Below are 12653 nucleotides of genomic sequence, written 5' to 3' on the forward strand. Positions count from 1 at the left end.
GAGGCCCTAGGTGGGCTATTTCACTCCCAGAGCCTTTGTAACCCTGTGTATAAGGGCAAAGCAGCACCTGTTCAGGTGACACCTGCACACCTTCCTCCCTAGATGGGTACTTATGGAGCTGATGAGTCATCTATCCACAGGACAAGGTTCAGGACTCCCAGAAAGAGGGGAGGCATGTCCTGGGTCAGAGGGGTTCAGCCACTCACTACTTTAGTCCACACGGTTGCCACAGCCCTCATCTTCCCCCAGCCACCTCTCAAGACATCTCATGGTAACCTACCAGAATCTCAGAGTTCCAGGGTCCCTGCTGGGGCCTCCAGTAGTGAGGCTCTCTGCCTTTCCTGAGGGCAGAGACTAAGCTCACTGAGGGTCCCAGGTCACTATGGGTGCTCAGTGACACTGTTAGACCCATTCAAACCAGAAGCCCATGGGAGCAAGATCACACAGGTTCTAAGAATTCACCTTTTCAATACATTATCATCTTAGTCCAGAAGTGCCAGTCTCCTGAGACTTGTGATCTCGCATTTTTCTTGACATCTGGCAAGGGTTGAAAGAGATTTTCTGGGTCATGGGCCCAAATGGATCATTTTTAATCCCAGAGAGACTAAAAAGTCCTGCCTGACTTTCTACCCTAGAGTCAGGCCTGGGACTCAGGCAGCCAGACTGACACACTGGGCACAAATTTAAGGACGCCCATTCTTAGACCTAGACACTGTGTCCTCGGCACCTCGGACACAGCCCTGCTTGCTCCAACTTCCTTAGAGGGGAGAAAGATTGTGGGGTGATTGAACCTACCTCTTCTGGTTCTAGAAGAGGTCCCTAACACCCAGAGAGTTAAAGATAAGTGAGTTACTTTCAAGGACCTACAAGGACCCAGGGGCCAGAGCCCTGGCCACTGCCCACTGCCCACACTTGCTTTCTCAGATCCTTCTAGCTACGTGGACCCTCCCCACACACTGCTGGTTTCCTTTGCAGTTGTGTGATAAGGAAAGTAACAAATGACCAAGTATGGCCTTGTAGGGCTCTTACCGTCAATAATTTCCCATCTGTCCTCTTAAGTGCTTGGCCTTCGGTTTTCTAAAACCTAAAATTTGAAGGATGTGCTTAGCAGATGGCCCCCTCAAACTTCTAAGGCTTAGCACGTTTTCATCATCCATCCTGGTCTGCCCGGCTGCTGTTACACTGCTCCCCTTGTTCCTAAGCAAGATGAGGAATCCTGGAGCTCAGCAGGCTCACTAGATGCATTGCGTAGGAGCCAGCGAGCCTCAGGGATGACACGATCCCGCTTTTGAAGAGGATGATCTTTCTGTTGGAAGTTTAGTTTAAATAATTGTGGGCACACATGGAGTTGTAAGGAATGAATGACACAGGGATCCAAGGACACGGAAAGGCCAGCGAGCCCTCGGCACAGCCCCACCAACCTCAGCACTAGCTCTGCTACTGCCTCACATCCCCCAGGCACAGGTGGTTGATGAACACTCCACCCACTTTCTATTTTTAATATTTTATTTATTATTTTTATTTTTATGTGCATGCATGTATTGCCTGCACCTGTGTTGTGCAATGCCTGCAGAGCCTGAAGAGGGCATTGGACTCCCCCAGAACCGGAGTTACAGATGGTTGTTAGCTGCCATGTGGGTGCTGGGAATCAAACTTTGGTCAGCTGCAAGAGAAGCCAGTGCTCTTGACCACTGAGCCATCTCTCCAGCCCCACCACCCACTTTCTTAAGGGGGCTCAGAGGGTTTGTCCCTAGCATGTGACATGCACAGCGACCTGTGTCCCGGAGTGGGTCTGCGTGTCCACCACAGTCAAGACACAGATCAGCAACAGCCACCTTGTCTGATCCAACCACCCCTACCTACTAGTGAGCATTGCTACCCTGGTCAGAACCTGTCCTGAACATTCTAGGTATGAGGCTGGCCCTTCCTTAAGAGGCATGTTCGCCTCCGCCCCGCCCCTCTGTCGCCCCCACTTCCATGAGCAGCCCACACCCTCTGTCCCCCCATTTCCATGAGCAGCCCACACCCTCTCCCCCCCATTTCCATGAGCAGCCCACACCCTCTCCCCGCCATTTCCATGAGCAGCCCCGCCCCTCTGTCCCCCCTATTTCCATGAGCAGCCCACACCCTCTCCCCGCCATTTCCATGAGCAGCCCCGCCCCTCTGTCCCCCCTATTTCCATGAGCAGCCCACACCCTCTCCCCGCCATTTCCATGAGCAGCCCACACCTGTATCTTCTTTGACAACCCTGAGCTGAGTGTAGACTCTTGGCCTGTCCCTGTCTGCTTTGCCTGACCTCCTGCTCTTCAGGATGAACTTACAAGTGTTGGGATGGCATCTCCCTTCCCAGCCCCGCTGGTATGTGCATGTGCCCTGTGAACTGGAGTAGGCTGTGTGGTGGTATTGGGGCGCCAAGTGGGGTTACAGTACTGCGGCCAGTTGAAAGTGTTCTGGGAAGACCTTGGACCGAGGAGACTGGTCTGATCTGTTTGAGGGAGGTTCTGGCTAAGGCCTGCAGAGACTGCTTGAAGAGGTCCCACCCCAGCAGTGAGGATGATGGCCCACAGTGCCGTGCAGGCCACAATGGGGTGGCCCAGGGGTCCCCCACCTGTGCTTGCTGGGGATACTAAGGTTAGGGACTGCAGGTATCCTGTTCTTTCTCCCTTCTTCTCCAGGACCCTGCAGGCAGAGGGCAGTGGCATCTCCCCACCAGAGGACCTGCGGAGGGAGGGTCGGCTCAGGATCCTGGGACCTGTTCCCCCTCGTTCCCTCTGCTCACACACATTCATAGAGTGTTCACACACTCACAGAGAGCACTCACACACTGGAGTGTTCACACACACAGAGAGCACTCACACTCTGGAGTGTTCACACACTCACAGAGAGCACTCACACACTGGAGTGTTCACACACACACAGAGCACTCACACACTGGACTGTTCACACACACACAGAGCACTCACACACTCATGAGTGCTCACACACATAGCGTTCACACACTCACAGAGAGCACTCACACACTGGAGTGCTCACACACTCACGAGTGCTCACACACATAGCGTTCACACACTCACGAGTGCTCACACACTTGTACTCACATAGTGCTCATGCACACGCGCTTACACACATACGCGCATGCACTCAGTTTTGCTCAATGTGACTTTTCCACCTCCTGTTCCAGGCCTGCAGGCCCAACGGCCTCTCCTGAAAACCTGACCCCACAGCTGCAGCCAGATACGCTTCAACGGGGAGAATTCCGCAGGCTCCCTCTGGCCACTGATTAAGGCTTAAATCTGCCTGTTCGGTGGCAGAACAGCCAGGGCCATGGCTTCCGGAAGGAGCTGCAGGCTTTGCTTACCAGCCCCGCCCACACGGCGCCTGCTTGGTCGATGCAGAGCCTGGGGGATGCATCAGCGGTTCTTAAGATGGTGGTTGGCCCTGGACACTGCTGGCTTAGCACAGGGGGTCCTGAATCCAGCATGTAAGCACGCTGTCTCTTCTCCTCTCTCTCCTCTCCCTCTTTTCCCTCTCTCCTCTCTCCAGACCCTGAAATCCTGGCCATAAGTCTGCTTTATACTGGGGGCCTCTGGGAAGATGAGAGATACATTTTGTTCTGGGTAAAAGGGGCAAAAAATTCCCTGGCATGGGGCTGGAAGACTTGGAGCTAAACCCAGGTTACTTGGAATTCAGAGAAGGGTGACGGGTCATGTGGCCCCAGCCCATGCAGCCATTCCTTGAGCAGTGAGAGCTGACCCATGACATATGGTCATGATGGTCTCACATACATTGACTGGCATGATGCCCACAGGGTCTTGATGTTAGGTTCACCAGGAACAGGCTCAGCCAGAACCTGGGATTGAGTAGCTGACCTGGCTGTGACTCAGTGTCATTTGACTTGAGGGTTTGACCCCATCTACACTGATCCCCTGTGCCCTCCCCTCCTTGCTTTGTTATTCTGGTAGATTTTCCAAAAGAAATTTTAGGACTGGCAGCCCCAACCAAGAGGAAGTCATTGAAAAACCAGACAAAGAATTAGACCTCCACACCAGTTGATGGCATCCAGTTGTCCAGTCACAAATCACCATGAGCCCAAGGCCTTGGCACTGAGCTCCCACCTGTTAGTGTAGGTGGAAAACACACCCATTGTTCCAGCAGTCTGAACTGCATCTGGGTAGAAAGGTATCCACCCTGGGAACACATCTGTAAACTCTGGGAGAGGAGCCCGTGGTCTCTTGGCTGGGATTGCCATCTCAGAGGGCATCTTGCCTGGAGCTCATGGGCAAGGAAGTCGAACATTACTGGTTGACCCAGGGACTCCACAAAAATGGAGTGATGCATGCCTGGCTCCCCAGGTCTTCAAGTCTCAGAGCAGGTGCCTGGTTCTCCAAGGCCCTGGGAGCTGTTCCTGTACCTTCTCATAATGTGTTCTGCACACGCTCCTTAGGCCTCTTCCACCCTCCCAACCCCTGTGAAAGAAGAGCTCTCTTCCCAGTGTCAGGGACAGCAGAATGGAGAAAGGGAGGCGGTCACTTAACTAACCCAGTGACCATGGGTACAGGGTCCAGCCGGATACACAGGCCTGCGTTTAATCCACAGGAAGCACTGCCTTCTCTCCATCTGTTTGCTGGGCCTCAAATTAAGCAGGGCTTTGCTAAAGTGCTGTTTTCCTCCGGTAGGCGAGGGGTTTGGGGAAGTAGAATTCAAACTGAAAAAATAAAAAGAGAGAAATAGCTCTGAGTTGACCACGCACTGGACGGGGACCTTTCCCTGCTTGGGCTCCTCTCCTGGAAAAACTGCTTTGTGTCCTAACTGCTCTAAAAGGCAGCAGCATCGGCACCCCGAAGGAGTTAAGGAGCCCGTCTCAGGGAACCTGGGCTTCCAGCGAGATTTTGTTTGTGAGCTCTGCACAGTTACCAGTTCTAAATAATAAGGTGGCATGTTAATTACCCCCCCACATCTAATTTACCTTTCTGCCGCACACAGGCAATGGGAAGGGTTATGGGGGTGCTCTTTCAAACCTAAACAACACCAGGCTTCAGGGTGGAGGGAGCCGAGCCACAGCACTGTTGCTGAGTTTCTGAAAGGATCCTACCAGCCAATTAAAAAGGAACCGTTGGCCACTTAAAACATAGTCATTACTTCCGTGAATGCCTGCTAAATTAAATAAGTGTTATCCGCATGATTTTTTTTTTTCTGAGACTTCGGTTTCTTTTGAAAGAAAACATTTTGTTACTTCCCCAGTCAGTTTGCAGCCAGCATGGGGAATCTGAAATCATTTTTCTTGTACTTGAAAGTTCTGTCTCTCCAGAAGCTTCTATTTCACCAGCCAACATCAAGGAGCAGGGAGGGGCCTCAGGACATGGCCCTGGAGTGACTTCCACAGGTCCCCAGACCAGTGGCAAGACGGGATTGAGCTTTGAGATCTGGATCAGGGGTCAGCGCATTGAGTGAGGAGCCAGCCCTAGGGTTCCATCTTCCCTTTGCACCTCAGCTTTCCTGACTGACTGAGGTCAAGGTCATAGTACAGAAGTAACCATTCTTCCATTCTTTTTTTTTTTTTTTAATCTTTTTGAGACAGGGTCTCCCTGTAGCCCTAGCTGGCCTGAAAGTCACTATGTAGACCAGGCTGGCCTCGAACTCACAGAGATCCTCCTGCCTCTGCCTCCCAAGTGCTGGGATCACAGGCGCGTGTCAGCACGCCTGGCTAGAAGTAACCATTGTTAAGCATGGATTTCAGTGGCACTTAGCACATTCCCTCTGTTGGGCAATCTAATTCTGGAACATTCCCACCACCCATAGGAGACTGCACTCCAGTTCCTAGAGACTTTTATGGATTTGCCTCTTCCGGATTCTTTGAAGAAATGGGATCACGTGGTGTTTGTCCTTTGTATGGTCGGCTTCTCTTAATTTTCATAATATACTGTTTTAAGTTTTAGTGAATAAGTAACAATTGTTTGCACTCGTGGGATGCCATGTGGTATTAATACATGTGCACACTGCAAGATGAGCGAGGGATTATAAAGTGTGATGTTCCTGTGCATATGTACATGGTGGGGAATGAACAGGGATTTACAGGCTAAGTGTGTTGTTTCTACATGTGTGCACACTGTATGCACTGGGGAATGGTCAGGTCAGGGTGACCAGCAGATGTGGCACCTCAAAAGGGAGACAGGGAAAGGGAAGAGGTTGGTCAATGGGGATGAAGTCAGTTAGACGGGAGGAATGAATACAGGTGTTCCGAGGCATGGGAGGTTGTCATGGTTAGAAATGGTGTGCTCTGTGTTTCAAAGGTGGCTGTGGGGGACTGCAAGTCTTCTGGGTACTTTGCATGCGTCTGTATCACAGCAAGGTGGGGTGTTGTGCTTCTGGTGGCTGCCCCCGGCGTGGATAGAGCACTGTCTGTTCATCGGCTTGTCTGTGCTGCTGGATGCTTGCGCTGGTCCTGGCTTCTCATTGCTTTGGACCCTCACCCGTCTGAAGCCCTGTTTGCACTGCTCAGAGATGCCAGAAATGGAGTTGCTCTCTTTTCTGTCTGAGTTCCTTGGCCCCCACCTTTCCTCTGCATCACCCCAGTGTATCAGGATGCTCTTCTCACATGGTACTGTCTTGACCTCAACCTTTGCTCAGGTGAACCACACAGACAAGCCAGGGCCCTCTTCCTTATGCTGGGTCCTGCAGCCTGCATGCAGCCTGAGTCCCAAGTCCATGACCCATTCCTAACCTGCCTTGGGATCATTGGGAACTTTCACAAACCCTGCACAGGGCCTGGCTATCCCAGTGTGCTATCCAGAGTGGCCTTGTGTTGGGGGCAGAAGCTTTGAGAAAATCTCACATGAACCCAAATTCTGAGTCCTCTCAAGAACTCAGGACACATCTCAATCCCCCAGTCTAGAATGGTTACACAACAAATATCTCACTGTTGTCTAAGCATGTGAGGTAAAGCTCTGCTTTCCCAGAGCTGAACGGGGCAGTACATCTCAGGAATCGAGATGCCAGCCTCTGGCATAGTGGGAACGGTGGCCAAACCAGGAAGAGCTCTGCTGTGCTGTGGGTAGCTGGTCGTCCCTGGAGGAGCCTGGTGGGATTTCTTCCTGGGAGCGGCTGGTATCACATGCCCACTGCTTGGTTTGGGATGGTGCAGAGGTGGTCATGCAGGAATGGCATGCAGGAGCCTGCTAGACCTCTAGTGCCCCTGGGTTCTTAAAGGGCCACGTCCCCGGGGAGTCCCTCTGCTGCAGAGGCTGACGTTGTATTATTTCCTTTAGGTGACGGTGACGTTGTAAATAATATGTATGAGCCCGACCCAGACCTGCTGGCCGGCCAGAGTGCCGAGGAGGAGACCGAGGACAGCATCCTGTCCCCCATCCCCATGGGGCCACCGTCCCCCTTCCCCACCAGCGAGGACTTCACTCCCAAGGAGGGTTCACCCTACGAGGCTCCTGTCTACATTCCAGAAGACATTCCGGTCCCACCAGACTTCGAACTGCGAGAGTCCTCCATCCCAGGAGCCGGATTGGGGATCTGGGCCAAGCGGAAGATGGAAGTCGGGGAGAGGTTTGGCCCCTACATGGTGGCGCCCCGGGCCACGCTGAAGGAGGCCGACTTCGGATGGGAGGTGAGTGTGCTGAGTCTGAGCATGATTGATCGTGGCCATTTATCTTGTGTTCAATCTATTTATAAAGCTGGTGCAGCCACTGCCCGAGGCAGGAGGCTCGGTCTGTTGAGGAGAGAGCATTCGAATGTCACATTTCCCAGGGTTATTTTATCCTGCGGCTCGCATGACGCGACTCAGAAAACATTGAGGTCCTCGTGGACGCCCATCAGCCCTGATGGCCATGGTGCTCTCGTTCCGGAAATGTGTCTTTCATGAGCTCATGTCTTGAAACATCCTGTGCCTCCCACTGGATGTAGGTGCTAACCCACTCTCATTGTACAGTAGCTGAATGTTCTAGAAGAGGCAGCTTTACTCCGAGAATTTCATTCCACTCTCAACAGCTTGAGACTGTGGGAGCTTACAAAACAGGCCTGGTGGCCATGCAGCCCCCACACCCAATTTTGCTAAGGCTCCTTCCCAGCCCTAAGACTACAGTTCTCATGTTTCACAGTGGAGGGCACCAGCCTTGTCTGGCTGTCTGAGCTTCCCTGCCATATCTCTGCAGGCCTCTGGGGCTGGAGCCCATGTACAGTTAGCCTGTATAGGTGGGTCTGAAAGGATGGTGTGTCAGGACTCCACGGCTACCTAAAGACTCCGACACACTGTCCTCTTCCAGACCCCTGGGAAGCTTGGCAAGCTCTAGCCACGTCAAGGATCTCCCCTGAGGTAGCTCTGAACCAGGAGCATCCACAGGTGACTTGCTGAGGTCCTGAGGCACACGGAGCCTGGGTTTGGGGCACTGTCAAGGTGGCCTCATGGGAACTAAGAGCACCACAAAAGCACGTTTCCCCACAGGCCCCAGCCTTCCTGTGGCCCACAGGGCTGGTTTCCAGTGGTGCTTTTGGCAGGGAGCCTGCCTGGGTGGAAAGCAGGAAAGCAAATCCAGATTCCTTCTGGTGTTTCACAACCTCCACAAGTGCCTGCACCGAGGTCAGTGCCAGGAAGGGCAAATGGTCCAGGGAAGGGAGAGAGCCCAATGGCCAGCAATGGTCTCCTAACAACGGGGCAGGCAGGAGTCCTGCGCCCCATCTTCCTACCTCCCCCAGCTTCTTGGTCACTTTGGAAGAGTTTTCAAGCAGATCAGCATGTTAGTTTTCTGTGTAAAGTAGGGAAAGAACTAAGGCCTGGATCCCTATATTTTACGGTCTCCAAACTTTGCGCATCAGGACTCCACGGCTACCTAAAGACTCTGACACACACTGTCCTCTTCCAGACTCTTGGGAAGCTTGGCATGCTCTAGCCACATCAAGGATTTCCCCTGGGCATGTTATATAAAGCTCTTTCTTGGGATAGAACAGAACCCTTGGTGGGGGGTGGGGGTGAGCGCCTCTGCTGGTAGTGACTAGAGACCTCCCACATTCCCTACAGATCAGGGGCTGAATGCTGGGGCCTCCCTCCATGTGCTCAGAAGGCATGTGAAGTGAGATCCCTGGTAGCACTGGGTCTTGTGTGGTTCAGGGTCAAGTGCACGGGGACTCTGATCTGAGCCTCCCCCACTTGCTCTTTAAAGGACTTGGAGGGCCCAGGTGGGAGGCTGGATTGACCAAAGGGATGAAGAAATGGGTGAGTTAACTGTAACTCAGCAGCTGACCTGGGTCAGCTGGTCTGTCATGTCCTCTGCCATCAGAGGTGACAGGTGCAATGTATGAGGACCAGAGTTTAAGGTCACCTTCTGGACTTACTGGCCTGAGGCCAAGAACCAGGTGAAGCAGGAGGTAGGGGAGAGCCTAGAGTCCCAGCTTTCCAGTGGGCACATACCGTGCTTTGCCATGACCCAAGGAGAACATTTTATAAACAACATGGGCTTAGTTGGACTTGGCCTTTCCCTGCCTGGTGTGCTGGAGACTGTAGAAAGTGTTTGTTTGATGCACTTAAAAGGTCTGACTATTTAAATAGTAGACTAGCTTTTAGATGGTGGGGAGTAAGTGAACCCAATAGGTAATAGGTAGTTCTTGGGATGACCTTGAAGTGACTTTGTTCTTGTCTGTTCTGATACAAGTTTCTGTTCAATTTTTTTTTTTAAAGAAATGACCCATATCTCAGTGGCTCCCTGGGTGCCAGACCTGGTACAGGCTGTCTCTATCGCCCGCCAGGGCCTGTTGACTCTGCAAAGTTGTTTACTCTCCTTGTACGTACATGAGGGTGCGCCCCCTCTCCGAGATATACTTCCTACTTCTGCGGAGAGCTCTGTCCCATAGTGGTGACCTGACAACTTCTTGTCATGCCAGTGCTTAGAACTAGCTGCCCCCAGCCCAACGTCCTCAAACGGTGTTCTAGAAGCGCCCGGCATTTTCTAGCCTGACCTTGTTTTCTTCAAGAATCCAGGCAGCAACTACCTGGCTCTGTGACCAGCCAGCAGACCTTGTGTCCTTCCACGTGGCAATTGGAACCATAGGCAGAACTGGACAGGCAGCCATCATTGGTCCACGGAGCCAAGAGGAGGCTTCTGAGGAGCTTGGACTTTTTCTGGCTCCAAGGATTAAGGCAGAAGTGGGTTCTCTCTGGCTCCACAGACTGAGGCCTCTGAGACCTGAGAAGGCATTTAGACCTCTCCCCTCCTAACAGCCTCCCTGGAATTTTCCGTCTGCATCTTGTGATCATTGGTGGCTCTTTTACTTTGTTTCTCTGTCTTCCTCAGGGTACAAAGGTAGCTCAGGAAAGACGGAGTATGACTGGTGCCACTCCTTTCCCAACTTCCTAAGCCTGTGCCTTATCATCTCCTGATCGTGACTCAGGACAGAGAGAAAACCCAGGACACAGGGCCCAGGCTTCCCCTTGGTAGAGAGAGAGGGGGGCCTCTCGTTAACTACCCTAACCACTCACACCAAGTGGCCTGGCCTCTGCAGGTTGAGAGGAAGAAGCATTGATGTGCAAACATGTTGCGGGCAGGGATGCCCCAGTCAGGCTTAGGGTGGTCCGAAGCGTAATGGGTGTAATACCACAATGACTCCCAATTTCATACATAATTATTCACTCTCACCCTCATAATTAAGTTCTGTGAATCAGAGTAATTGAATTTTGTAATCATTAACAAGGTGCTCATTGGATGGAGCAGAGCAAGTGGTGACATTTTGACAAAGATGACAGATGAGAACCAAGGAGGACCCACACTTGTTTGGCCTCCGAGCAAGTGGGGTGCACTGTTTGGTGTCCAGTCTGCACCCCAGGGCTTGGCTTGTCCTAAAAGATCTGGGGGGGTCATGTCTTCGGAGGAACAAATGAGAGGGGGATGAATACCCCTCATAGGCAAAGGACAGGTGACCCTCTGGAGGCCAGTTTGAAACAGAGGTCAGATCGATTGTTCATACCAACATTTGGGATGCTGCGGACATAATTTTCATTTCTCAGAACAAAGGTTTTGTTTCAGATGATGTAATGGGTCGAGTTCCCTTTTCTGCATAAGGAGAGGTCTGGCTAGCATGAGATTTGGGGTGACTAGATCTGAGTGAAAGGTCTTCTCTCTACATGGGTCAGGTATAGATGACCACGCAACCTAGGGCTCAGACAGTGGCATGCAAGAGACCGGCTTCCTGTCCCCAGTGATGGGTGCACCCCATACCCGAGGTGGGCTCTCTATTGGCAGACTGGGGGTGTGGGCAGACTGGGGGTGTGGGCCCTTAGCCTTCCTTTCTAGCCCCATAGGACTCAAAGCCCTTCCTCCAGAGCTGGCTGGGGAGGCTTTCTCCCTTACGTCTCTTCAACTGTGTGTTAGGGACCTTCACATGATTCTTAGAAGAAAACATGTCAGGCGTCCTTCCCTCAACCTAGCTGGTAGTGGGCATGGGGATGGGCTCAGGGCCTGTACCTGCCTCCCGGTCTCTGTCCCTCAAGGAGCATGCCCCAATTTCCAGGCTCCTCCACGCTGACATCCTGGGATTGGCATCTATTCCTCTCCTCATGTCACGCCCTGCTTGCTGACACCGAAGCCCTCCACTCACCCTGCCTGTGGGAATAAATCACCCCCCGATGGCATTTTATTGCCCTGAGGTCTGCAAAAGCAATGATTTTGATCATGTGTTGAGTAAATTATAACATTTATCATCGTGCTATTTATTTTGCTAATTAAGAGATGGCTGTGGTGACAGCCCAGAGGGATGGGCTATGGAGGGGCTGCTCATAGGCCATCTGCCCCAGGCGGAGTCTGCAGCTGTGTGCCCCAGCTTGCTCGGATAGAGCACACAGGGTAGGACACCTGGGGAAGCACTGCAGGCAGGCTTCTTGCTGACAGCCACAATCCCCCAGATTTGGGCTGGGTACTCATAGAGGCTGTCCCCAGAAAGTCACTCTCTGATTGACACTCAAACATCATCTGCTGAATAAATGTGTCTCTCAGTGTTTAAGAGGTGTTAATGTAGAATGACAGGGCTTCAATCATCTGAGGAGTTTACTCAAGTGGACTGCCTCATCCCCTGGTGAGAGGGACTGAATATTAATAGATGTGTTCGTTTGTTCAATCAACAAACAGGCCAGACCCAGGCCACGCCACAGGAAGCTCTAGGGCGGTAGGGGTAACAGCTTGGCGGCCTCAGCCTGTCCTGATTCAGTCACAGCCTGAGGGCCTTATGCCAGTTCTTCCAGGTCTCTGGGAGCCCCCCATGTCCTCAGAAAAGATCAAGACTACTAGTTACCCCCAGGAATCCTGAGTTACCCTGATAGCCAGAGACATCAGGGCCAGAGGACACAGTGAGCAAAAGCCACCCTAGCTCTGCGTGTCAGATCTGAGAAACTCCTGCACATTTAATGTGAACTTGTCACCCCAAACATCAGCCTTCGAAGACTGAGCCAGCATGCTTGCATAGATCTACATTAGCCCAGCTCTGCAGGTTGCTGGGAAAGCTAGGCCTTCCTTCTTCCAGGAAGGGATGAGAAAAGGTTGGGATTCCAAGTAGCGGGGTGGCAATGGAGGACCTGGCTGGTGCTTGGTTCCTGGGGAGGAAAGGAACATCCACAGAAGGAGGCCTCAGCCTCCAGCCTCTAGCCTCCAGCCCCCACCCTCCCC

The 12653-nt window shown here is 52.4% G+C and overlaps 1 protein-coding gene across 10 annotated transcripts in view; it reads left to right on the forward strand.

Annotated features, from left to right (window-relative positions):
* Positions 1–12653, forward strand: part of Prdm16 (PR/SET domain 16) — a 345691-nt gene that overhangs the window by 104702 nt on the left and 228336 nt on the right. For all 10 annotated transcript variants that reach the window (XM_008852658.2, XM_029555848.1, XM_029555847.1 and 7 more), the window contains exon 2: positions 7266–7615. In XM_008852658.2, coding sequence (XP_008850880.1) covers positions 7266–7615 — 350 coding nt within the window. The remainder of the gene's footprint in view (positions 1–7265; positions 7616–12653) is intronic.

Source organism: Nannospalax galili, unplaced genomic scaffold (assembly GCF_000622305.1).
Source record: "Nannospalax galili isolate Female #2095 unplaced genomic scaffold, S.galili_v1.0 scaffold806, whole genome shotgun sequence".
NCBI lineage: Eukaryota > Metazoa > Chordata > Mammalia > Rodentia > Spalacidae > Nannospalax > Nannospalax galili.